Raw genomic sequence first — 27291 nt, forward strand, 5'->3', positions numbered from 1 at the left:
CTCACCAACACTGCTTTTCAGGAAGCCAGCGGCCCTTCCATCTGCCTTGGAAAGGGTCTCCCTGACTATCCATCCTCAGCCTGGCCCTCAGCCTGACTCTTCACCCACCCAACAGCCCTGCCCCTGGCTGTCTGGCACCCGGGACAAGGCAGTGCGCTGGGCACTGCTGCCTGTTCCGATTTTCACCCGTGCCTGTCTCTCCCCACCCAAGTGCCAGGGCCTCTTCCCTGGGGGCCTGGGGCTGCTGGGCAAGGCCTCTCCATCTGGGGAGGGCCTCCTGTCTGTGGGGAAGCCTGACCATACAGTCCCCACAGGGCACAGCACCACAGGTCTGCCCCTTATGCTCCAGGGAAGAGAGCCTAGGTGGGGCCAGGGGCTTGGCCACAACGGCTCCCACCTGGTGTCCTGCTCTCTCACCCACCTGGGTTCACAACAGGGTTGCCTTTCAAGGACCTACCCCCCCACCCCACTGCTGTGGTCAGATCTGTCTTCTAAGGCTTCTTGGCTAGTGGGAGCTCCCTGCCCCCAGAAGCCAATGTGCAGCCAGGCCACCCTCTGAGCTGATGGGCACAGGGCATACCCATGGCACCTCACTCCCCAGGACCTGAACCAGAATGAGGCCTGGACAGGAGGCCCCAGGCCCCAGCTGCTTCCCCCACCCCAAACGGGGCTAAGCACTGGGCAGGCCACACTTGGCCGCCAGGACTCTGTGGCCCCATGGGGTGGGAAAGGCTTCTAGCAACGCCCCTCTGCCCCAGGCCCCACACCCCTCCCACTGCCTCTGGGCAGCTCGCAGACGGCCACAGGGGCCTGACTCCACTTTGGGTTTGAGGTTTTTTGTTTTTTGATTAATCAGTTCCTTACTGAACAAATTCCTCTGAGTTTTGCATAGGGGCTTACACAGTCTTGGATTCTACATGCTTTTCTCTAGAAGGGCGAGACGTGACTGCTCTTACCCAAGGTCTGAAGGAAACCTAAACCATGTGAACAGTTCACAAACGCCCGGCCGCCTGCGCGGTGGCGATGATTAATTAGCCGGGGATCTGCAGCACCTCCTCTTCATGCCTAAATATTGTTTCAGCCTATCAGGCTGTTAGTGCATAGCAGGGTAAATGACACCTCGGTCTGGGCCACTGACCTGTAGGGCCTGCTGCTCATCCACACTCCAGACGGCCAGCACCTTCTCTGCAGAGCCTGAGACGCCCCGGGCCTTCTGAGAATCAACATCCAGTCCCATGACAGGCTCCGTGTGGCAGGCGATGCGGCTACACACCTTCTGCTCAGAGACGTCCCAGAGGGCCACTGAGCCATCCTCATAGCCAGCCAGGAGGAGGGGGCGGGGGCTGGAGTTTGCCTGTGGGGATAGCATGCAGTCAGCTATGGGGGGCACTCGGGCCTGTGTGCTGCAGGGAGAAGGGGCCACTTTCCGTGCTGGATCCTGGGGGCTGACACCCTGGCTGGGGTTGGTGGGGTGGCATAGCTGGGGACAGGGACGGAGCCCTCGCCATGGCCCCGCGCTGGTCCTCCTGCTCCTTTCCACCAGGAAACTCACAACCACCCCTGGGTGGAGCTGGCCACCTGTCTAGAACTGCCGGCCAAAGAAAATCTGGAGATCCATCTCCATGAAAAATGAACCCGTCTGTACTTTGTCAATGTCGCTGTGGAAGCCCCCAACCACCAAGCCCAGAGTCGCCGGCGCTGACGGGTGTGAGTGCGCTTGGCCGGCTGAGCCGCTATGATGGATGAGGGCGCAGGTCAGAGGGCTGCACAGCTGCCTGTGGGGGTTGTGGGGACCCTGAGTCACCCTGGCATTGACCAAGAGTGGCTACCCCAGTGCTTGGTGCCGGGTCTGGGGAACATCGCTGAGACCTGGGTGGCCAATGGCTCACGGGGAGCATGGAGCTGGGGGGACTGGTCTGCCAGGCTGCCTCCTGGGGCACCTGCCACTCTGAGAAGGGCCCACTGCTGGTGGGCAAGGTTGGCGCTGAGCCCAGGCCTCACTGGATGTGGCAGACAGCACCAGAGGCCCTCCTTGCCAAACACGCATGGAACCTGGGCCCAGAGCCCCTCTGGGTGGGCAGATGCCACGCAGCATGGTGGTGAACTCTAGCAGGTGGCAAGGAGGGCCTCTGGTGCTTGGTGGGGGCTCACGCTGTGGCTGCCACAGGGCCCAGTGCCAAACTTCACCCCCATTCCCCCTATGCTGCAGGCCCGTCCAGCTTCTCTCCTGGCACGCGGGGACAGGCATTGCAGGTAGGTCAGTGTAGGGGCCTAGGGCCTCTGGTGGCCATGCCCGTGGTGCCAGGCTGACCTCTATGGGGCACAGGGACATGCTCTGCATCCCCGCCTATCCCTGGGTGTGTCAGCCTCAAGGGCCTCCCACTAGGCAGGCCCTGGCCACAGCACCTTGAGGTTTCCCGGGGAGCCCTCAGCTCTGACAGGGGTGCCCACTGGTGGGCCCCAAGGCCCGGGCTTACAAGTCTGAGTTGTGAGCCAGTGGGATGACCCCAAACCTCCTGTGTTATGATTGTTCTAGCAATGCAGGCCAGCTACTCTGAGGAGCACACCAAGAAATCACATGAGAACGTGGATTCAATCCTTGGCCTTACTCAGTGTGTTAAGCATCTGGCGTTGCCATGAGCTGTGATGTAGGTCACAGATGCATCTCAGATCCTGCATTGCTGTGACTGTGGTATAATTCAGCAGCAACAGCTCCAACTTGACCCCTAGCCTGGGAACTTCCATATGCCGGGGATGCGACCTTAAAAAGCGAAAAAAAAAAAAAAAATCGTTTGAGTGTTTCAAAAGGAAATCCCACATCAGGTCCTTCTGCCACACTCAGAGGAATGTTACAACCTGGACCTCCAGGCTTGGAGAGAAAAAAAGGGATATTTCAAATCAACACAGACTTTCCTTAACAGGATGCTTTGCACTGGATCAGTATCAACTAACACAACTTGATTTGTCCTTCTGTCAACCGTATTAATTACCTTAACAAGTTCGTACATCCCATTTCTACACATTTTTCTGATGGAATTCCTACCCAATTAGGCAATGACAGTGTCTCCAGGGAGCAGAGTGTGAGCGGATGCAGCGCTGTCCCGCCCAAGACCTGTGAACGCCAGGCTAGCCTCCACCCCGTCAAGTGCCTTCCACCAACCCGCTGGCACCAGCAGGCAGCTTTGTCACCCAGGTGAGTCTTGGGGGCCCCCAGCTCCTCAACCCTGGTGGGCTTCTCTTGGTTTAGAAACTGCAGGGGAATCAACTGCAAGAAAAGGCAGAGCCCTGGAGAGACAGGAACAAGTCTGTCCCCCCCGACCCCCGCAGCCCACTGTCTAACGGACTCCTCCCAAGGTCAGGTGCAAAGGTGGCTCTCAGGGGACACTGGTATGCTGCTCAGAGCTGGAAACAGGCCCGTGGGCAGCACTGCAGAGAGGTACTGGTCAATGGCCCTCTCATCACGGCTTCTATAGGTCTGAAGATGCTGTCTGAGACTTCTTCCAAGTGAATGGACCAGACCATTTGCTCTGCTGCCCAGGAGAAGAGACACACACTTTGAGCCAGTGCTGACTGCTGGGGGTGGTGGCCACCCCTCTGGTGGAGATGGCAGCCCTAGGAGGGTCCCACCAGGCTTGGGGCTCAGTCTGGAGCTGAAATTCATCCTGCAGGGACTCAGGCCTGGGCTCACCCCCCACCACCCCAGGTTCTGCTGTAGCTCCGAGGGATGCCTCCTGACCTCTCTAATCAAAGAGAATGGCCTAGGAAAAAGGAAATGACTGCAGACCAGAAATTCGGAACGTGGCCGCAGGGAAAGTCACATGTCGAGCCGACTCCTGCCTCTATGAGGCGAAGAAGCAACAGAAATTAATCCTAACAAAGAAGGGGCCGGGCTGGCTTGCAGTGTTAGTCAGCGCTCCCCTCCCGCCCCACGCAGGGCCTCGGGCGCAGACCGAATTGGAGCACATGGCTCCCCAGGAGAGGTGGCTGTGCCTCCTCCCTGCCCCATAGGATCAGCATGAGCCGGGCACCCTTGGGGGTCTACAGGCACCTGTGCAGCGCGGGGGCTGCAGAAGACCATGCATATGCCTCCCAGGGGCCACTGCCTTTCAGTGCCATGGAGCCAGGTCGCTAATGGGCATGAGTCATGGCCAGTGGGTGTGGCTGGTGGGCGTGGCTGGCGGCGCTGGGCCTTACCTGCCAGAGCTGCAGGCACATGGGCATGCCTGGCCTGGTCCCTGCCTCAGGCTTCAGGGAGCACACTGACGTCTTAGACGGCATCTCCAAAATCTGAACCTGACAGTAAGAAAACAAGCTGATTTGGGCCAGAGCCAAGCTGGGTCTGTGTTGCACAAACAGCAGGCTCTTCAGGCTCTCAGCAAGGGTGCCACAAGTGCCTGCCCCACAGCCTCTGCTCAGACCCACAGGCTCAGAGGCTGCCCCCCCGGAGAAACGCATGCATCATTCCTGAGTGACCGCATGGCCCTCGAGTGGCGTTACTGCCCAGCAGCTGCCTCAGACCTCCAGCTGACCTCTCAGCTGAGCAGACACCTGGCCCTCTGCACTGACTCTGCTCGCCAAGCCTCCTGACCCCTGCCTATTGTTCCTTACACTTGACCTTACACTTGGACGACCCTGAACCCTCCCAGGATGTGGATGGGATGAAGACCTGCGTGCTTCTGGCCGGGCCTTGCTGCCCCCCTGCAGAGAGCACGCCCACTTCCCAGGCCTGGAAGAACGAGGGCCAAGGTTCTGAGGCAGGACACCTGCCCTCATTTCTGCTCTGGCACCAGGCTTCCAAAAATGTCACCACGTCAGGGGGACGTACTGGGGTCAAGGTGCTGCTTGGCCATGGGGGAGAAGCTGGTGGGCGCCTGCAGGTGCTGAGGGAGGGGAGGGATGCAGAGGAGCAGAGGTCACTGGACACACTGCACCCTGGATGGCCTGCACATGTGACCCCAGGGGATCAGGCAGGGGTGAGTTGGCCAGAGTGAAGGGGAAACTGGGGCTGCCTGTGACAGAGCTAGGCACCCTGGGAGGGAGCAAGTGGCCCTTGGCATGAGGACCAGGGCTGGCCAGGCCTCTGAGGTCCAGGGAGGGCTCGGTGCTCTGGCAGCCTCCTACAAGCCAGGGTGCTTCTACCTGGCATTCAATTGCAACTGTTTTCCAAAAGGAAAAATGTTTGGTCCAGGCAAGCATGGCCACCCAGACCGCTGAGCTTCACAGGGGGAAGGGGGCGGGGGCATGTCCCCCAGGGCACTGCCTGGGCACAGGCCAGCAGTGCCGAGTCTAGGCGGGAACATAGAGAATAGCCATTTTCCTAGGATGTGCAAGGTCTCTAGACCTGAGAGGCTACCGGCGTGGATAGATGGTGAGTGTACCAGGGGCCAGGCTGGTAAGGGCAGCTGGGGTTATGCACCCTGACCTCAGTGTGAAGGGCTGGCTCATTCCCCCCGGAACGCTGCCCCCATGGTCTGAAGCAGAAGAGGGGGCTCGGCACTGAGAAAGCAGAGCCCTGTTTTTTCACATCAATAAAATTTTTAACAGGTCTTTGGCAAATTGGCAAGAAAAGTGCATGTAGCTTCTAATTGGTGATTTAAACGCCATTGTGAACAAACAGCTGCCTGTTCCCACCTCATTATTTATGAGCTGAATTTGTTTTAAGACTCACGACTCCTCTTGGGCAGGGGCCAAACTTCCTGGGTGCAGGGCTCCTTCCCACCTAGTCCTGCCCACCACACAGGCCCTCAGGGCAGCAGGGGACAGGGAGGACACTGGGAAGAGGACACAGAATGGGCAGCAGGCAGGGAATGCCCTCCCCCAGCACGAATACCCCTGTCCCACCACCCAGACTCCGTGGCCATCCAGGTGCCACTGGGGGTTCCGCTGCTGGTGGGCTCCAGCCCTCACCTCCTGCTCTACTCCTGCCCTGGGGATGGATTCTGCCGGTTCTGTGCCTGGGGTGTGAACACCACCATCCAGCCTGACCAGTTCCCCACCAACCACTGATGGCTACCTGGCCTGAGCTCCATGTGGCAGTGGCCTCTGGGGTTCTGTCATGCCCAATGTCCCCGGGCATCCCTTACCTGACATTCCTGCCTCATTTGTACCCCTCTGTGCTGTAACTGCCACCCCAGTGCCAGCCCTTATGGCCCACATCCCAGCCCTGCCCAAGGTCTCTCCCACCATGGCCCAGATCTGCTCCCCAAAAGGCCATCCCTGGCTGCTGCCCCAGTTCCAAGGCCACCTTGGCATCACTGGGTCTGCCTGGGACTGCTCTACTGGAGCCTGCTCCCAAGTCCTGAGCAGCCGCATGACAGTCTCTCCCTGGTGCCCGGATCCCACCTCGTCCATCCTGTACTGCTTTGGGCCAGGTGCTGGGGCCTCCCAGAGACACTGGCCCATCCTATGCCCCCTTGCAGACTCACCACCAGGGTTACCTCACAGGTGACCACAGCAAGGCTGGTCCGGGGCCCTGCAGCGGGAACAATGTTCCTGCAACCAGGGGTAGATGGCGCCGGGTGCTCAGAACCAAGGCTTGGCAGCACTCACCTCGTCGCTGCCACTCCCTGGCACGGCCAGCATCCAGCGTGACTGGCCCCCAGCCAGGATGGAGCCCCTGCAGAAGCCCACGCTCTCCAGGTGCACGGAGTCCACAACGGTGTTCCTGCCCTCCGCCAGGTCCCACAGGCACAGCTTCAGGTCCCGGCCCTGGCTGCCAAGACCAAGAAGAGACAGGCCATGATCCTCTCAGATGAGGACAGGGTCAGTGCAGGAGGTTGGCCAGAGGCCAAAGGAAGGCAGGAGCTTTGGCCAGATCACCGGGCACCTGATGGCCTCTGCGTTGGCATTTGCAAAGGTATGTGGCCAAATGCCTGACTCCAGGTCACGCTCACAGGCCATCTCAGCTATTGACTGAGGCCCTGGGTGCTCCATGGCTCAGGCTCTGTGGTCCACCTCCCGTGGGCTCCTGCTGCTGCCAGGGTGGGCGCCCCATCCCTCCCACTCTCTGCACTTGGCAATTCCACCATCATGTATTTTCCCAAGTGAATCTAACATCTATGTTCACACAAAAACTTGTAGGTGAAAGTATATGGCAGCTCTGTTCACAAAGCAGACCCAGCCCTCTGTCCACATAAGCAAGTCTGCTCAGCAGCATATAGCCGCCCTTAGGACTCAGGCACGTCTTCTAAGTGGAGGAAGATGCGTCTGGAAGGCAGGCCGCACCACTCCATCCATGTGACCTCTGGGGGTGGGTCCCGAACCCGGGGCAGAGGACCACAGGGCCCTGCCTGCATGGGACAGGCATCCGTCAAGCCCGCAGCGCTTGCCACAAAGAGTGAAAAACAACCAGGATGTCTGGGGTCCCAGGAGGAGCTGCAGACTGTGGTGAATGCAGGGCATTTAAGCCTTGGGCACAACAGCTCCAAGTGGACAAGCCAGACCTTCACTGAAAGTAGAATGGTGAGAAATCGGACACATGTGGTAGAGGAGTAGAATAGAAAAGCCCGCACAACCTGCCACACACACCCTGGCGGATCTCACAAACAGCTGAGTGGGAGAAATCATTCACAAAGGAAGGTGCTCCGTTTAAGTTGAAAAAAATTAAAAAGTAGATCAAATCTATGCTTTGTGCAGATGCACATTCAGACAGTAAAGCAGGCATGAGGTGCAGGGGGTGCCTCCTGAGGGTGAGGACGGGTGGACTGAGGGTGGGCACAGGGCAGTGCCAGCCACTCAGGTGTCTATTCCCTGCTGACCTGCCCTGTGCGCATGTCTTTAAGCACATCACACCATGCGACAAAAGAGGCAGGTGTGGCACAGGTGCTCCTTGGGTGTGCGGGTGGGGCTGGGATATCATATGCAGAGCCTGGCGAGGCAGAGGCTGAGAACCCGGCTCCCAGCTTTCTGTCCTCCAGCCCCTTGACATGAAAGGGCACCTTTCCCTTCAAGGGCCACTTTGGAGACGTGGCTTCCAAACACAGCTGGGTGCACAGCCTCTCATGCAGTGTAAACGCACCTGGGCATTCCATGCACCTGCAGTCTGCGCCCCCACACAGGGGGCTCTCTAGGAAGCGGTCCTGGTTGGAGCCCCCTGAGGGGAGCCCAAGGTGCCAGGCCAGGAGGCGGGAGGCCCCAAGGGCCTACATCTTGGTCAACACTCAGGAGGAGGGTTTACAAGCGGCAGCTCCTGACGCAGGCACAATACCTACTCTAACCATCAAGGACAGAGAAAAGCTACACTTGGTCCCTGCAGCAATGGGGGCTGGGGGGACTGGGCAGCTGCGCAAGGAAGGAGCAAGGCCCTGCGACGCTCCAAAAGCACGCACCCTGGGTACCGCCCACCCAGACACTTCCAGGGAGTGGATGCAGCTTGAGTGTGGCACTGAAGTGCTGAGAAGCCCAGTGGGGGCCCAAAAGGCCCCATGTCCAGGGGACTGGGATCCATGGGGCCCAGATGTACAGGCTCCAAGTTCAGAGCAAAAGGAGAGCAGTGCTGTTGAGAGTTTAGGGACAGAAAACGCTTGGGAAAGCCCTCCTTGAACCCACAGGTTTCTGGACTGGGGCTGCGACCCCTGTGCAGGACAGGCACTGTGGCCCCAGATAGTAGTCACTCTGGCAGCCCCACTCCCTGCAGGCCCATGCTCTGCCCTCAGCATCCCTCTCTCCCGCCCCTCAAGTTATCCTTCACCCACCAGCGCCTTCCTGCTGCCTCCTGACCCACCTCCCACCTGGAGTCCTGGCTGTCGCTTACATAGGGCCCTTCCTCTCTGCTGCCCAGCCCAAGAACCCCTCGGGACACTTACCACCAGACCTATGGCCCTGACACATGTACTCTTTTCTGCCAGCAGTGCCAGACCCCCTTTGCTCCCTCGTCTCCCATGTTGGCAGCCCCGAGTGCTGCAGACTCAGGGACCTGCCTGGTGTGTTCAGTACCACTGAGGCGGCCATACTTGGAGTGAAGTGGAGCCCATTGGCCTGGGTGAACTTTAGGCCCAGGCTCATGTGCCTCCCTGGTGACCAGACTTCCCTGCCTCGCAGGAAGGTGGTACACGGCCAGAGACGCCATGCTGCAGAGTAGCCATCATGACACCAGGGCCTGGGGCCTGCAGTGGGGGAGCCGAGGTTCCTCCAAGGAGAGGCCCCAGCCCTTGCCCTGGAGAGCCTGGCAGGCCAGGGTGGGCTCTCAGGCCATGGGCAGCCTGGGGTGGCCCATCAGGCTCTCAGTGGGCAACCTGCTGGGCAGCCGGCACACCTGGGACACACAGCCCTTGGGACAGGTCACACCCTGTCCTGCTGATGGAAGTGGGGGGAGTTCCTGGCCACCCCCACCCCCACCCCAGCTTGGTTCCTTCGGAGCTACACTCACTGCCACCTAGACCCACCTGAGAAGCTGGGGCCCCTGGGGCAGGGTCTGCAACCAAGTCACACATTGGCCCCCATGTCCGTCCAGGGTGGCGACCACCCTCCGCGTCTGCAGGCTCCAGATGTGCACCAGCCCACGCAGGGATCTGTACAGACAAGCAGGCAGGCTCAGGGAGGCGTCTGAGGACACATGCTCTGTGGGGGGGCAGGGCAGGGGAGACACCCCTTGGCTCTTGGACTGGACATCTGCCAGCTCCTATTTAGGTGACAGCCCTGAACATGCAGAAGGTCCATGTGCTCCAGTGTCCAGTGCTCTATTGACAGTGCCAGCCAGCTGGCACCTCTCATGAGGAGAGGGTCTCTGCCTCCTCTGTGGGACACCTGAGGAGACAGCGTATTCAAAGGACTCTGAGAGGATGCAGTGCCCAGGTGATGGGCAGCCTGAGCCCTCAAAGGGACCTCCAAGTGAGCTTGGGTTCACTGCAGTCAATACCCTGCCACGGGTACTCACCCTGAGAGGAGGAGCGGGCAGCCCTGCCCCTGGGCTCCTCCGCAGAAATGCAGTGCATGCACCGCTGACTGGGTGCCTCGGAGAACAAACTGGGGATCTGGCGGTGGGAGTGGCAGGTCTGCCATGCCGGGCAGGGTGCAGTCGCCTGGGGACGAGGGAGGGCGTGAGTGACCCTCCTATCCTCTTTGGATGTTGCCCACCCTGCATCCCTTCCATCTGCCTGCTAGCCTCTGTAGCCAGCGGCAGCACCCTGTCCCAACAAGCGCCACCTCCAGGCAAGCACGGCAGTGCCATGCTCAACCGGGCAGTGCCCTGCACTGGCCTCCCAGAGACCTAAACCCAAGTCCGCATAGGCCATTCCACTTGGGCAGGGGCCTCCTGCTCCAGGCTGGCCATACATTTGGAGCACCCTCCTGCCCTCTGTCCAGTTGCTCCAGCCTTTCCAGCCAAGTCAGAGGTGTGTGGGTCCCTGGTACCAGAGGGCAAGAAAACCAGAAGGTGGGGGGACACTTCTTCCTCACATGCACTGAGGTCATGGCACACCTGTCCCCGTCCTGCCCATCACAACTTCCGCCTATTGCAGCCACCCAAGCAACTGTCCAGTGAGCTGCCCTTGGCTCCCAGGCTCAGGCCTGAAGTGCTCCAAAGCCTGCATACCACCACCAAGGGGTGGAATGGCCAGGGCAGTGGTGAGTGGGTAAGGGGTGGGCCCCAGCCACCTGCCTCTCCCCAGGAAGGCTGCTCTCACAGAGATGACCCTTCCTCAAATCACTGGTACTTGTGTGTAAGGCCTGCTTGCCCACTCAAAAGAAGCTGCCAGTGTCCCTACTGAGCCGCCTAGGTCTACAGGTAGCCAGGGCTACATTGGTCTGCTCGCCAGCCCCAGCTCAGGCTGAGAGGCAGGGGAAGGCCGACAGCAACCTGCCCAGGGGCTGGGGTAGCCGTGGGGCTGCTCCTGCTGGGCTCCCAACAGTCCCCCACCTGGCCCACAGACAGCAGGAAGGAGGCACCTACACAGTCACCACAGGCAGGGAGCGAGGGAACCAGGGTGAGATGCCGTCGGAAGTGGTTTGGGGTGTGGGCTGCAGTAGGTCCAGCTGAGGATGGAGGCACAGGAGGAAAGAGCAAGGGTCTCTCAGCAGGTGGCCAGTGCCGGCCCAGTTTCCACACCCTCAGACACTAAGCCCTGTTCCCCCCAAAGATGTACCGGCCCGTCCCTTTAGTCCCTCTGTCTTCAGAAGGACCCAGTGGCAGAGATGGCACTGCTGACACAGCAGGCAGACTTGCAGGCCCCCGAGAGCAGAGGGCAGGCAGGGACAAGAGGATGGAGACCATGGGGGCCTATGCAGAAGGCAAGGACCAGGCTGCCGAGACTGGGGGGAGTCCGACCACACCCAGGCCACCAGGCCTGGCCCACGAGGGCTGTGGAAGCAGGGTTGGGCCTGAGAGCCCAAACCCAGAGCAGGCACCACAGGGCCAGGCCACAAGTCTGACTGCAGTGATGGTCACCCTCCTGCGGAGACTGCCGGCAGCCTCTGCCTTCAGATTGCGCCTCTATCAGAGGGTTTCAAAGAGAAGGAGGGGCCTGGTGACACACTTTACAAGGGCCAAGTCTCTGCTCTGTCTCTCCATTTTAGGGTTTTCAGCCTAATAGTCTCTTCCAGCTTTGGCTAAAAGCCAACTGCAGGATGTCCTCCTGCTGGGGCGGAGGAACTCAGTCCCACACTGCTGCCTGACCCGTGGCCCCTGAAGGACAGGTTCGGAGCAGCTGTGAGGCCCTCAGAAGTCACTGCCCACCTGTGCTGCACCTGCCCTGGAGATCAGCTGCAGGAACCCAGATTCAGAGGAACCCAAGAATGCAGCCCTCTCAAAAGCACCGTGGCCCAGCAGAGGCCCTAGTCCAGGGCAGGGGCTGCATTCCCCTCACAAGTCCAGGCCTCAGAGTGACAGGCCACCCCTGCAGAGGCTCTCACAGTGTTCTGATGTATGTGTGTGATCATGAAAGTGTGCGAGCGGGCCCGCACACACACACACACACAGGCAGCCTGGTGGCCGTGGGCAGCACCCCAGGAGCCCAGCCCACACTTTCGCCACCTGCCTGCAGCCTGACGGGAGTTTCCAGAACCTCACCAGCACCAGGCTCATCCCAGGTGATGAAATCAAGTTGTCCTCCATTGTTTCCCCAGGATGCAGGGAACAAACCCGTCACGTTGTTACAACAGCCAGACGCTCTGGCCAAAACGCAGCATCGGCAATTAAGATCTCCATCATTTCGAGCAATTAAAGTAAATGCTTTATTTGAAAACTAATTAATTCTAGCTACATAGTTTTCCCATGACAATATCCCATGATGACTTGACTTATGACGTCTAATTATTCTCTATTAATCTAATTGAGAATAATCACATTATCCTATCTTCTGGCCCCGGGCTGCCCAGAGCGGAGGCGCAGCCCTTGCAAAAGCTGGTGCAGCGCCTGCAGTGGCCTCACTCCCTTGCCACTCTTGTCCCCCCAGAGGGCAGAGGGGCCTGACACTCAATACACAGAGCACAGCTTTGGGTCCTGAAGACACATTCCTTTAACAATGAGGAAGGGAGACAGTCCAAAGCAATCTGCCCCACCCTGACAGCCTTTCTGCTGTGGCTCCAAATGCCCCTGAGCCCCCTGGCCTGGCCCTCAGACAAACAATGGCCAGGTCCCCCTAAGTCAGCCTCAGCAGCAGTTGAGGCCTCAGGTTTGTGCCCACAGAGGGGGACCCTGAGTGGGAGAAGCATAGGGGGCAGGCCGCCCCGGCACCCACCCTTCAGGATGGGTCCCACCCCCACAGGATGCAAGGTCACCCCTCCTGAGCGAGGAAGCCAGGTCCTGGCAGCAATCTGGTGCAGGGGCTGGTGCGTAAAGACCACAGGAGCCTCACCTTACATTCCAGGCATTTGGGAGTTCTACCAACAGGTCCTAGGAAGCTTGGAGATCAGTAACGATATAGAGAAGCAAGCAGAGCAGGGGGGCCATGGATGCTGCCACCACCCCCACCTGCCCCCGCCCCCCAGGTCCTGCCTCCTGGCCATGCGTGTGACAGTGCAAGGAAAGCCAGGTGCAATGCTGAAGTGCCAAACAGGACTCCCAACTCCCACATGTGGCTGGACCAGGGCACAGACCACACCCCAGCAGCCCACCAGGCCCTGAGCAATGCACAGCTACACGGCCAGGGAGGTGCCATGTTGCAGGATGGAGGCCCAGATTGGCCCTCTCCCCAAAACAACTACAAGTGCTGACAAAATAGAAAAGCAAAACCATTCTTACTGTCTTGGTAAGAATAAAGCTGGAGAGTTCCCGCTGTGGTGCAATGGGTTAGGAATCCAACTGCAGTGGCTCAGGTCACTGCAGAGGCACAGGTTCATTCCTGGCCCAGTGCAATGGGTTAAAGGATTTGGTGTTGCTGAAGCTGTGGCATAAGTCGAAGCTGCAGCTAGGGTTCACTCCCTAGTTTGGGAACTTCCATATGCCAGGGGTACAGCCAAAAACAAACAAACAAAAAAAAGACAAAAAAAGGACACAGAAGAAAAAAACTCTGGAACCTTCAGCTGTCAAACACTAAGAAAAGCCAAAGCTAGAGGATTTTGCTGGCCCTGCCCTGAGGGCACCTCTGCCCTGTGACCTGGAGTTCTGGGTCCAAGGAAGACAAAGATTAGGGCCCTCCAAGGGAGAGGCCTCTGAAAGGAGCACCCCTATAAAAATGAGACCCTTGGGCTACAAGCTCACTGTTGGGCTGAACCAGAAACAAAACTGTGGGGGGGTGGGGGTGGGGGCGAGGGCGGGTGGCAGGACGCACCCTCAGCTTTTAGCTCTCAACTCATAGCACCACAGGGCCAGGGCCCAAACTGCAGTCTGCACATGTCTCTCAGAAGAAGCCCCTTCAACCCAAGCCTCAGTGAATTCACAGAAAAAGCCCCAAGAAGTGCAGGCCTCCTAGTCAACACCCATGAAAAGAGACATGGACAAGAGCAAGGGCCTCCAGAAACAGGCGGAGAACCAGACCCAGAGCAGAGTACTTGGTCTGTGAAACAGATGCTTCTTTGGTTTGAAGAGGCAGAGTCAGAGCTGTAGGAACATGCAGAGAGCAAGACATGAGGAGCATCACCTCTTGGCTCTGGAGAAGGCTCGATGGTAAAAGGCTATAGTGCAGCAGGGAGCTGTACTGCACCAGGGCCTTGCTCTGCAGGTCATTTGCAAATCTGGGGAAACATTCCTTCACAAAGGAGATGGCTGGTTATCACCATCTTCACCGTGAAGCTGGCCACCAACAGTAAACAGACGACATCACTCATCTCCCAAGGTGACGCAAGAAAACACGCGGTCCAGCAACATTCGAGAACCGCCAGACACGTCCACCAGGGGGCCCTGGACAGGACGGCTGGTTCAGACTCATCAAAAACTCAAAGGTCTCAAGAAACAGCAAGGGCAAAAGCAGGTGTCTCTTCTTAATGAAGAGACTAAATAGTCATGACTAAACGAAACGTCTGGACAGAAATTCAATCCTGGATCCAAAAACGGGGGCGGGGGGGCCCACAGGAGTCCCACTGTGGCACAATGGGATTGATGGCATCCTGGGAGTGCTGGAATGCAGGTTCCATCCCTGGCCTGGCACAGTGGGTTAAGGATCCAGCGTTGCCATGGCTGCAGCTAGGTCGCAATTGCGGCTTGGGTCTGATCCCTGGCCTAGGAATTCCATATACTGCGGGTCAGCCAAAATAACCCCCAAAAACCAAAAACAGGGGGCTACAAAGGACAGTTCTGGAGCAACTGGGGAAATCTGAATACAGGCTGCAGATAATATGGAATTAGTATTAAAATTTCTCTTGGGAAAAACAATGGTATTTTATGTAGAAGGGGGTCCTTGTTTCTAGGCTACAGTATTTTAGGGGTGAAATGTTGTTATGTCCACAATCTATTTTCAAATGTTTCAGGGAAAAAAGAGCCCTCAATATCTGTCTATCTATATACAAGTATGCAGGCAGAGAACTAAAGCAAGTGTGGCACAGATGAGCCACACACAAGTAAGTTATGCCACACTTGGAACTCTTCTCTGTAGGTTAATATACAAAAGCAGGCTGGGGGGTGGGGAGGAAGCTGAATCCATACTGAGCTTATGTCAGAATCGATAAAGAGCATGGATCAGTACAATAAAGGAGCAAAAACCAAATGGAAAATGAGCAAGAGAGCTGAGCAGGCATTTCACTGGAAATAGAAGTGCCCAATAAACATATGTAGAGATGTTTAATTAATAATCTTGGAAATTAAATTAGAAACTTTTGCTCTTTGAAAGACAGTATTAAGAAAAAGAGGAGTTCCTGTTGTGACTCAGCAGGTTAAGGACCTGACATAGTCTCCATGAGAATGTGGGTTCGATCCCTAGCCTAGCTCAGTTAAGGTGGGTTAAGAATCCAGCATTAGCTGAGTTACCATCGTGGCTCAGTGGTTAACGAATCTGACTAGGAACTATGAGGTTGAGGGTTTGATCCCAGGCCTCTCTCAGTGGGTTAAGGATCCAGCGTTGCCGTGAGCTGTGGTGTAGGTCGAAAATGCAGCTCAGATCCCGCGTTGCTATGGCTGTAGCATAGGCTGGCAGCTATGGCTCCAATTAGACCCCTAGCCTGGGAACTTATATATGCCACAGGTGTGGTCCTAGAAAAGACAAAAAAAAAAAAAAAAAAAGAAAGAAAAAGATAAAAAAGGTTCCAGTATTAGCATTGCTGTGACTGGTATAGTTCTCAGATGCGGCTCAGATTCAGTGCTGCTGTGGCTGTGGCATAGGTCAACTGTAGCTATAATTTGGTCCCTCGCCCGGGAACTTCCATATGCTACAGGTGCAGCCATAAAGAGAAAAAAAAAAGAAAATGAAAAGACAAGCTACATTTGCAAATCATGTATACAGAATACATAAATAACCATCAAAATTCACTAGGAAAACAAAGTAAGTAAATAAAAAAAAAAGATTTAAAAAATTAGTGGGCAAGGAGTTGCCTTGTGGCACACAAGGTTAAGAATCTGGTGTTGTCACTGATGTGGCTCTGGTCACTGCTGTGTCTCAGGATTGATCCCTGGCCCGGGGACTTTTGCATGCCATGGGCATGATCCAAAAGAAAAAAAACTCAAAAAGAAAATGCAAATCAAAACTACTATGAGGTACCACCTCACACCAGTCAAAACGGCCATCATTAATAAGTCCACAAATAACAAATGCTGGAGAGGGTGTAGAGAAAAGGGAACCCTCCTGTACTGTTGGTGGGAATGTAAATTGGCACAACCACTATGGAAAACAGTATGGAGGCACCTTAGAAAACTATAGAACTACCATGTGACCCAGCAATCCCATTCTTGGACATATATCCAGACAAAACTTTCTTTGAAAAAGACACATATACACCGTATATTCACTGCAGCACTATTCACAATAGCCAAGACATGGAAACAACCTAAAGTTCCTTCGATAGATGAATGGATTAAGAAGATGTGGTATATATACACAATGAAATACTACTCAGGCATAAAAAAGAACAAAATAATCCCACCTGCAGCAACATGGATGTAACTAGAGACTCTCATACCAAGTGAAATAAGTCAGAAAGAGAGGAGTTCCCGTCGTGGCGCAGTGGTTAACGAATCCGACTAGGAACCATGAGGTTGCAGGTTCGGTCCCTGCCCTTGCTCAGTGGGTTGACGATCCGGCGTTGCCATGAGCTGTGGTGTAGGTTGCAGACGCGGCTTGGATCCTGCGTTGCTGTGGCTCTGGCGTAGGCCAGTGGCTACAGCTCCGATTGGACCCCTAGCCTGGGAACCTCCATATGCTGCGGGAGCGGCCCAAAGACATAGCAAAAAGACAAAAAAAAAAAAAGAAAAAGATAAATACCATATGATACCACTTATATCTGGAATCTAATATATGGCACAAATGAACCTTTCCACAGCAAAGAAAATTATGAGAGTTCCCGTTGTGGCTCATCGGTTCGCGAACCCGACTAGCATCCATGAGGACGTGGGTTCGATCCCTGGCCTCTCTCAGTCAGTTAAGGATCTGGTGTTGCTGTGAGCTGTGGTGTAGGTCGCAGATGTGGCTCAGATCCCACATTGCTGTGGCTGTGGCCGTAGGCCGTCGGCTACAGCACCAAAGGACCCCTAGCCTGGGAACTTCCATATGCCACGAGTGTGGCCCCAAAAGACAAAAAAGAAAAGAAAATAAATTCATGGACTTGGAGGAGTCTGGTGGTTGCCAAGGGGGAGAGGGAGGGAGTGGGATGGGGTGGGAATTTAGGGTTAATAGATGCAAACTACTGCCTTTGGAACAGATAAGCAATGAGATCCTGCTGTATAGCGCTGGGAACTCTATCTAGTCACTTATGGAGCAAGACAATGTGAGAAAAAGCATGTATACATGTATGGGTGACTGGGTCACCTTGCTGTATAGTAGAAAATTGACAGAACACTGCAAACCAGGTATAATGGAAAAAATTTTAAAACCTATGAAAAACATTTATTTATTTATTTGTTTGTTTTTGTCTTTTTTGTCTTTTCAGGGCCACACCTGCAGCATATGGAGGTTCCCAGGCTAGGGGCCTAATTGGAGCTGTAGTCTCCAGCCTACAGCCACAGCAATGCAGGATCTGAGCCATGTCTGTGACCTACGCCACAGCTCATGGCAATGCCAGATCCTTAACCCACTGAGTGAGGTCAGGGATCAAACCCACAACCTCATGGTTTCTAGTTGGATTCGTTTCTGCTGTGCCACAACGGGAACTCCTGAAAAAAAATTTTTTTAAAAATTGAAATTAAAAAAAAATTAGAAGTGGGCAAAAGATGTGAACAAATACTTAACCTAAGAAGATATGCAAATGGCAAATAAGGACATGGAAACACACTCAACAGCTCTGGTCCTTAGTGAAATGCAAATGAAAACCACAGGCACATGTACACTTATGAGAGTGGGAAGCATGTGATGGAACAGAATCTCTCCAATGTGCTACAATCACACTGGAATAAAGTTTGGATGTTTCTTTTTTAAAAAGCCCCAAACTGGAGTTCCCGTCGTGGCGCAGTGGTTAACGAATCCGACTAGGAACCATGAGGTTGCAGGTTCGATCCCTGCCCTTGCTCAGTGGGTTAATGATCTGGCGTTGCCGTGAGCTGTGGTGTAGGTCGCAGATGCGGCTCAGATCCCGAGTTGCTGTGGCTCTGGCGTAGGCTGGCAGCTACAGCTCCAACTGGACCCCTAGCCTGGGAACCTCCATATGCGGCAGCAGCGGCCCAAGAAATGGCAAAAAAGACCAAAAAAACAAACAAACAAACAAAAAAAAGCCCCAAACTGAGAGCAATGCAAACATCCATCAAGGATAAACAGGGAGTTCCCTGAGGCACAGCGGGTTAAGGATCCAGCTTTGCTGCTGTGTCGAAGGCTTGATCCCTGGCCAGGAACTTCCACATGCCTCGGGCATGGCCAAACAGAAAAAAAAAAAAAAGGATGAACAAAGAGAGGTTTACTCACATTCAACAATAAAGAGGCACAAGTACCAACCAGGCCTCCTCGTGAATCAATCTCAAAATTATTATGTCCAATAAAAGCAGACAGAAAAAAAGAGCAAATACCATGATTCTACTTACATAAAATTCTACAAAATGCAAACTACCCGGTGGCAACAAAAACCAAATGAGTAGCACCTGGGGTGGGTGGTGACGGGAGGGGAGCAACATTAGGAAGGTGGGGGAGCCCTAAGCATTTCCTAAGGGCAGCGGGTCCGTGCCTGACTGAATGTGGGGATGCTTACACAGGTGTTGGAACTTATCATTTATCCATTTTAAATATGTGCACTTTATGTTAGGTCAATAATATCTTCACCGGAGTTCCTGTTGTGGCTCAGCAGTAACGAACCCAACTAGTGTCCATGACTTGAGTTAGCTCCCTGGCCTCACTCAGTGGGTTAAGGATCTGACATTGCTGTGAGCTGTGGTGTAGGTCGCAGATGTGGCTCGGGTCCAGCATTGTTGTGGTTGTGGTGTAGGCCGGTGGCTAGAGCTCCGATTGGAACCCTGGCCTGGGAACTTTCATATGCCATGGGAATAGCCCTAAAAAAAAAGACACACACAAAAATCTTCACCTAAGTCAATGGCAACTATACAAACAACGCAGCTAAGAAATGCACAGAAGGTCCGAACAGATGCTTCACCTGTAAGATGCACAGACAGCAAATAAGCATAACACATGCAGCATTCTTAGCCCTCAGGGATGCTAAACTAATTCAATTAATGCCCCAGGGCTCAAATAGGGCAGGCAGAAACCTGAGGGAAACAAGTGCTGGTGCGATGTGAAGCCTTGGTACCCTCCCATTACTGGTGGGGTTGCAAGCTACACAAGTGCCCTGGACGCAGCCTGCAATTTCCTAGAACTGGAAATAGATCATGTGTGTATCACACCCCAGCAACCCTACCCCCAGATATTTATTCTAGAGAAGCAAAAACATACATGCAAACAAAAGCCTACACCTGACGGCTCTGTTCTATTCAGAATGTTGCCCAAATGTGAAAAAACCCAAATGGCCACCAACTCTTGAGCAATAAAAAAGGAACAAAATATTGATAAATGCAACAGCATGGACAAATCCCTGGAGAATTAAAGGGAGTAACAGGCCACAGACTGCAATGCCCTATTCACATGGCATTCTAGAAGAGGGAGGGTGCCAGGCAAAGTGTGACTGGAGGTTCCAGAGGTCAGGGATCTGGGGTCATGGTAGGCTGACGACTGAGGGGCAATGAGAGGTGGGCTCTGAGACAGTGGAGCAGTTTCTGGACATAGCCTGAGATCCCCTGTAAGTACATGTCACAATAATCGGGATCATGACAGATACCCACGAGTCCAGTGACATAAGAAAGGACTGAAGGAGTTCCCGTCGTGGCGCAGTGGTTAACGAATCCAACTAGGAACCATGAGGTTGCGGGTTCGGTCCCTGCCCTTGCTCAGTGGGTTAATGATCCGGCGTTGCCGTGAGCTGTGGTGTAGGTTGCAGACGCAGCTCGGATCCCGCGTTGCTGTGGCTCTGGTGTAGGCCGGTGGCTACAGCTCTGATTCAACCCCTAGCCTGGGAACCTCCATATGCCACGGGAGCAGCCCAAGAAATAGCAACAACAACAATAACAACAACAACAAAAGGCAAAAAAAAAAAAAAAAGAAAGGACTGAAGAGGAGTTCCCCTTGTGGCACAGTGGAAACAAATCCGACTAGTATCCATGAGGATCCAGGTTCGATCCCTGGCCTCCGTGAGTTGTGGTATAGGTCTCAGACTCAGTTCGGATCTGGTGTTGATGTGGCTGTGGTGTAGGCTGGCAGCTGCAGCTCTGATTCGTCCCCTAGCCTGTGAACTTCTATATGCTGTGAGTGCAGCCCTAAAAAGCAAAAGAAAAGAAAAATGACTGAAAAAATAAATACATGGGGAGAGTTGACAAATCTGAGCAGAATTTCCAACACTGTATGGAGGTGCTGTGCCCAAAGGTGGGGGCGCAGAACTCCTGGCACAGATGAGCGCATGCCTAGAGGCAGACTGGAAAAGGAGAGCTCCTGCCCTGCTACTGGCCCGGCGATCAAGGTCTTGCTCTAGAAACCCATATACCAGTCTAATCACAAGAAAAATTTGCGACAAATCCCAGCTGAGGGTCGTAAACAAGGAGTGTCTGAGAGACCTGGCTACATGTCACGTCATCCCTGATGGTGTCCTATAAAAGGACAGGAGGGAAAACAGGAAATCCAAATAAACTATGGGCTTGGGGCAGTAACAGCGACCAGCACTGTTCATCACTGTGCTGACTGCGCCACCCTCATGCCCTGCCTGTATGAGGGGCGTTGGCTCAGGCACTTTCTGTGCAGGAGACCACACACTGGCCATTGCCCTCTTGGCCATTTCTGGGAGGCTCTTCAAATAAAATATACTGGACAAAAAAAGCCTCACTGTAAAAAAAAAAAAAAAAAAAAAAGCCTCACTGTAGCGGGAAGGCTTTTTCTCGACTGTACAGTTAATGGTATTTGATTTACCACTAAGGTATTATGAAAATCCAGTTTCCTGACTAGATTCTTCTGGCTTTAGATTCAATTTCTAATTCCAGTTAAGGTGACTTTAAACAGATTTAGTGTCTAAAAAAAGGATACAATGAACTTCTTTGCGTAACAGTGACTCACAGACTTTGAAAAACTGATGGTTTCCAAAGGAGACAGGTTGAGAGGGGAAGGGATGGGCTGGGGGTTTGAGATGGAAATGCTGTAAAACTGGGTCATGATGATTGCTGTACAATTATAAATGTAATAAAATTCATTGAGTTTAAAAATAAGTAAGTAAAAAAAAAAAAAAACCCTAAAAAATAGATTTAAGGTTAATGAAGTGCTTCTCCTATTCATCATCCTATTTTTGCCCTAACATAAGTAGATTTAAATTTATCAATAGTGCCCCAAAACATGGTAGTCAGTACTCTGCTAAGCCATTACTGATAACTTTTATTATCTTCATGCTCATTTTACTCCCAGAAGCAGAGCAGCAGCCAGGGAGAGGGCTGCCCAGCAGTGCTGCTCACTCTAGCGGGAAGCTTCTGAGCTGACTGGTCCTCCAGGCCAGGAGGAACTGAGACTCATTCCCTCTGCACCTCCCAGGCCACCCCTGGGCAGGCCGTCCTGAGCAGGACAGACCACAGCAAGGCCCGAATCCCAGACCTGGGCCTGGGAAGATACACTGCAGTCCAGGCCAGGTCACTGGGAAGCCTTCTGTCTCTGAAAAGCAGAGAAAACCAGGGGAGTCAGCAGGTGCACACAGCACATCAGCAACCAGCCAGCGAACAGAATATGACCCTCCAGGCCCACCCTCTCGTCACTGAGGCCCTGTCCATGGCACTGGCTCACTGGATGGGGGCAGCTCAGCGAGTGACACCCAGGCCCCCAGGAGCGGTCTGGCATAAATAAGGTCAAGGACACACGTGTCCCCTCCACTCCCATCAGAGGCCAAGCCCACCTATGGCTATGTCCCAGGTGAGATGGGAAGGACAGCCTTCAGGAGAATGAGATCCCTATCCTGTTACCTGCGGCTCAGGCCACAGAACCGCGCACACACCCCCGGGCCACGGCCAAGAAAAACATGCAGCACCTCCCTGCCCTCCTGGGCCCAGCCAGGCCCCCCTCCCCGGCCCCGAGCACAGTGCGGGCAGCACGTTTGCCCTGGAACTCAAACTTCACAAAGGAACTGTTTCTGGAGTGGGGCTCTGAGTGGCCCTGCAGAGTCAAAGGCGCACTTCATAGCCCAGTCCAAGCCTGTGCATTGTCAGGCCCCTTCCCCTTTGAAGCCTCGGTGAGTGATTGAAGCGTCTCCTTTGTGAGGGACAGATAGCACCCGGTAATCTGACTCTAAGCCCCGGGATAAAGGTAGTTTGTTTCCTCTCAGCCCATCTGTCAACACCTCCTCAGTAATTAGCCCTAATTATTACCAAGGGCCAGCCTCCCATTCGCTTATTAAATCAGAAATAGTATCGTGGCCGGGCATCTGTCAACGCCCGGCTGGCGACCTTGGATTCACTGAATCCTCTGTCAGTATCCATGGCTTCAAAGATGCAGATCCTGGGGAGAGGTTCCGGGGATGTGGCTCCCTGGCCTGGGTGGTGGTGGTGGGGGAGACGGTGAGGGGACAGGGGAGATGGAGCCACAAGCAGCCGTGAGCTCCGGGCTTCGGTGCCCAGTGAGAGGCGGGGCCGGCACCACCCTTGCAGGGGTACCCAGGCAGTGAGTGCCCCAGCCCCGCCATTCCACCTCCTGCAATTTAGGTGTGTGGGGAGGGGCGAGGTGAAGTTGTGAACACCACAGCAGTCCTTCCCCTGAGGACGAGAGGCCAGGCCCAGGCAGAGTTCCCCAGGAGCCCAGCTGGTGGCCGTGGTGGTGCTGGCTGCTCTGCAGGTACACGGGGAAAACTCCTGAGCCAGCTGGAAGGAGCCCAAGCCAGAGAACAGCCACTACCCCAAGCCCTCGTGGGCAGGGCATCCCCTGTGAGCCAGTGAGCCTGCAAAGCAAACTCAGGGATGGCAGTGAGCACGGGTTTCAGTGGTGGACTGAGCACTGCGCTCCTGAGGCCCCGAGGAGGACAGCACCCATGACCTGGGCCCAAGTCTCTTGTTCCATCCAAAAGAAGCAGGTCACTTGCTCCTGCTAAGCTCAGCCACTGCCCCTTCCAGCAGGGTCCACTACCTCAGCAGGCCATGGGCAATGGCCTCACCTCCCTGGGACAGCATCCAGGCTCTCCAAGGGCTGCCAGTAACTCGTGGGAAGCCCCCAGGGGGCTGTGAGGCCTGTACTAGGGGAAGAAAGCAGCAGAGGCCATGTCATAGCCACAGCCCTGGGACCAGGATCCTTGGCTGGGGTCAAGGCCCAGGTGGTGTGATGGTGCCTGGGCAGAGTGAGCTGGGCAGGACCCCCTCCGGGCATCCCTGCTGGGCGCTCTGCTCTGCTCTCCCATTGGTGGCTGGGCCAGGGCAGCAGCTGCCTGCCTCCTGAGCCTCGCATCTGGAGTGCATGAGGTATGAGGGGCTCTGTGGGCAATGAGTTGCAAATCGGACTCCTTGGGGCTGGGGGACAGGCCGTCATTGCCAAGATGAGAGGAAACACTAGGGCAAGGGGCTGCTGGGTCCAAGGAGCCTAGAGATGGCAGGAAGGAAGCCTACTTGGGCGTTTTCAGCCATCCTGCCTGGCACTTACGGGCAGGGGTGGGATCCTGGCCAGCAAAGGGCCGCCTGCCTGTTTGTTCCTGGTGAACGTGCGGAAAGGCTCTGCGTCTCACAGGAAGCGTGACCATTCCCGGGGGGCAAGTGCCAGCCTCTGGGACCCACTTCTGCCAGGAGGTCTGGCCAAGAAAGGCCAGTGCTCAGTGCGGCTAATAGTGCTCAGACGACACTCACCAGGGCATGGAACAGGGCCGGTACCCCGTAAACACTGGGGAATGTGGTCCTGCTCAGAGAGGGGCCCTAAGGATGTGGTGGTGAGCTTGCTCTGAAGGGGCCAACATGGCAGGTCCATGTGGCTGCTCCCACGGCAGAGGCCACTTGGAGTGGGGAGTTCACAAACACTCAAATAATGTATCCAAAGGTAGACTGCCTTCACACGGGCCGTGAAGTCTGTGCACACGTGTGTAGATAGGGCTTTGGGGGAGGGCAGGGGTCATAGCCCTGAAGGTGCTGCCTGGAAATGCTCACGACAGCACTGGCCAGGATGGCAGAGAGGGGAAACAAAGAAACCCACCTTGGGCCTGATTTTGGACTAAGGGGTCTCCTCCCAGATCAGCACGTTGAAGTTCTCCCCCAGCACCAGATTATGTTTGGAGACAGAGCCTTTACAGAGGTGAATAAAATTAAATGAGGTCATGCATGTGGGCCCTGACCCAAGAGGACTGGTATCCTGGTAAGGAATGAGGACAAAGACAAACAGGACGACTGTCGGGGGCATGGGAAGGAGACAGGTGCACACGCTCAAAGGCCTCAGGAAGAGAAGATCCTGCCCATACCTGCAGGCTCCAGGACCAGGAGGAAACACACTGTCACGTAAGGCATCTCTCCTGGGCACCAACACCCCCTACCCCACCACCCAGTGGCTTCAAGCTGAGTCCTGCTGAGTGGTCACTGGCTCTCCCAATGCTGGAACCACCTTTGCCAGCCATCATCCCCAGAAGGGAAAGGTAGTGATGTGCACCACTCGTGGTTCATGGTGGTCTTCCTTTGTCTAGCAGAGTTCCCGCTCAGCCTGAGGAACCTCGAGAGACAAGAGGCTGAGACGTGGAGGTTTTGTTCCTGCAGCACAATGCAGCCACGTTGACCCACACAGCTCCTCACTGGGTGACTAGGGGGCAGTTAAAGAGGCAGTGACTGGGGCTCTGGCCCCTGCACCACATGTTGGCATTCAGCCCTCCCACCACCTTGTGAGGACCAGCTATGTCCACAGCTGATACCATGAAGCCGGCAGCAGCCATTTGCACTGGCCAATGGCCAGAATGTGCCCAGAAGCCTCAGGACAAATTGCAGTGCTTGATGCCTTCACACCTCCCTCAGCTTAGACACCTAGAAGGCCTCAAGTGCTGGAATCACAGCAAAAAAATAGCCCCATCTCTCCACAGGTACTTTTGTGACTTTTTCATGTTAAATCTTCAATCCACCTGGAGCAAGGCTGGTACAGAGTAAGGCAAGTGATCAACCAATTGTTCCAAGTCCTTTTCTTTCTTTCTTTTTTTTTTTGCTTTTTAGGGCTGCACCTGCAGCATATGGGAAGTTCCCAGGCTAGAGGCTGAATCACAGCTACAGCTGCCGGCCTGTGCCACAGCCACAGGGGATCCAAGCCACATCTGCCATCTATACCACAGTTTACGGCAATGCCGGATCCCTGACCCACTGAGCGAGGCCAGGGATTGAACCTGCATCCTCATGGACACTAGCCAGATTTGTTTCTACCGGGCTACAAGGGGAACTCCTTGTTACAAGTCCTTTCAGTGAATGATCCACTTTAGCCTATTAATTGGAAACAGTGCTGTCAGTTTGAACCAAACCCCTTTTACAAACAACTTGTCTTCATTTCCATGTTCTCTGCTTGTCCGTGCACACCAATTTCCAGGTCTTCTCACTGCTTTAAAAGTGTCCTGTATCTCACAGGACATCATGCCCATGTTAGAATTTCCTTTGGAGACGGTGCTTTAGGAACCTCCCAGAATGCATATCGCATCCTGTCTTTAGGACACAGAACCCCCGGGAATTTCCAAGGGAAGTGAAGGGCAGACCCGGCTGTCTGGAAGGCAGGCCATACACTCAAGCCCACTCCATCAGCCCTCTGTGTTCCTCCTCCCCTGCAAGGGGAAAGTAGCTGGTCATCACATCTCCCCAAAGGCAGGGCACAGCACCAGCTACAGACAGAGCAGTTACTTTGTGGCACTGTAGGCGCTGCCTGTCCGGAAGACCAGATCAAAGCCCTCTCATCCCTTCCTGACTCCATGAATTGTGGTCTTGTCCTGGCCACTGAGGCCTGCCCTCTCCCATGAGACGGGCCCAACAATGGAACCTGTTTTCCATGGACATCTGGTCCCTCCGCAAATCCCCCAGCCTGTCTCAGCAGAGCTGGCCCTCAGGAGAGGTCAGTTAAGGCAGACCACAGCCCAAGCCCATAGGAGCTGCCTGGAGCCTGATGGAGTGAAGGCCCCCAAGAAGACCAGAGGGTCAGAGGATCCACTGAGAGGAGATGGGAGAGGCAGCCTGTGTAGAGGGTACCAACTGGGCCATCTGCCCCAGACACAGCTCTAGGCTCTACGGCCAGCTCAAGTGAGGGCCCCGGGACATGGCCAACGACACCAGACCCACAGGCCGGCCAGGCCTGCAGTGACTGGGGAGGGGAAGCAGTCTACCCTGCACCTGCCCAACAGCAGGGGGGGAGCAGTGGATGGGGCGCTGGGCTGGAACACCCAGGTTTCTCACATCCGACCTCACTAAGACTGCACAAGTTCCCTGTCAGCTTGCCTCACTCTGAGGGCTGTATCAGCGTCCAGCTGTTTTACTTGCAAACTGTGCCTTAAAATAACTCACAAATGGAGTTCCCATCATGGTGCAGCAGAAACAAATCCAACTAGGAACCATGAGGTTAAGGGTTTGATCCCTGGTCTCGCTCAGTAGGTTGAGGATCTGGCGTTGCCATAAGCTCGTAGTGTAGGTTGAAGACGCATTTCAGATCTGGTGTTGCTGTGGCTGTGGTGTAGGCTGGCAGGTGCAGCTGGGACTAGACCCCCTAGCCTAGGAACCTCCATATGTCTCAGGTGCGGCCCTAAAAAGAAAAAAAAACCAACAAAACCTCACAAATGGAAACATATAAACTAGAGCCTCCTCAAGCTATTTACTAAGTGAAATAATCCCAACAATGTCTCTTTTAGTTAAAGAGTTTTTTTTGTTTGGGGTTTTTTTTTTTTTTTTTTTGGCTTTTCTGGTGCTACACCCACGGCAAATGGAGGTTCTCAGGCTAGGGGTCTAATTGGAGCTGTAGCCGCTGGCCTACACCACAGCCATAGCAAGGCGGGATCCAAGCTGAGTTCTGCAACCTACACCACAGCTCACAGCAACGCCGGGTCCTTAACCCACTGAGCGAGGCCAGGGATAGAAACCGAAACTTCACAGTTCCTAGTCGGATTCGTTAACCATGAGCCACGATGGGAACTCCAAGTTTTTTTTTAATTTACTTTATGGCTGCACCAGTGGCATGTGGAAGTTCCTGGGCTAGGGACTGAACGTGAGCTGCAGCTGTAGCTGTAGCAACCTCAGATCCTTAACCCACTGCACTGGGCTGGGGATCAAACTGATGCCTCTGCAGCCACCCAAGCTGCTACTAG

The 27291-nt window shown here is 54.8% G+C and overlaps 1 protein-coding gene across 4 annotated transcripts in view; it reads right to left on the reverse strand.

Annotated features, from left to right (window-relative positions):
* The window catches only part of GNB1L (G protein subunit beta 1 like), a 36738-nt gene that overhangs the window by 4649 nt on the left and 4798 nt on the right, over positions 1–27291 (reverse strand). For 2 of the 4 annotated variants that reach the window (XM_047760480.1, XM_047760482.1), the window contains exons 2-6: positions 9875–10019; positions 9384–9509; positions 6550–6712; positions 4195–4293; positions 1139–1354 (exon numbers count right to left, since the gene is read on the reverse strand). In XM_047760480.1, the coding sequence (XP_047616436.1) occupies positions 1139–1354; positions 4195–4293; positions 6550–6712; positions 9384–9509; positions 9875–9999 (729 nt within the window). In that variant the 5' untranslated portion in view covers positions 10000–10019. The remainder of the gene's footprint in view (positions 1–1138; positions 1355–4194; positions 4294–6549; positions 6713–9383; positions 9510–9874; positions 10020–27291) is intronic. The other 2 variants (XM_047760483.1, XM_047760484.1) reach the window with 2 other exon arrangements.

Source organism: Phacochoerus africanus, chromosome 15 (assembly GCF_016906955.1).
Source record: "Phacochoerus africanus isolate WHEZ1 chromosome 15, ROS_Pafr_v1, whole genome shotgun sequence".
Lineage (NCBI taxonomy): Eukaryota > Metazoa > Chordata > Mammalia > Artiodactyla > Suidae > Phacochoerus > Phacochoerus africanus.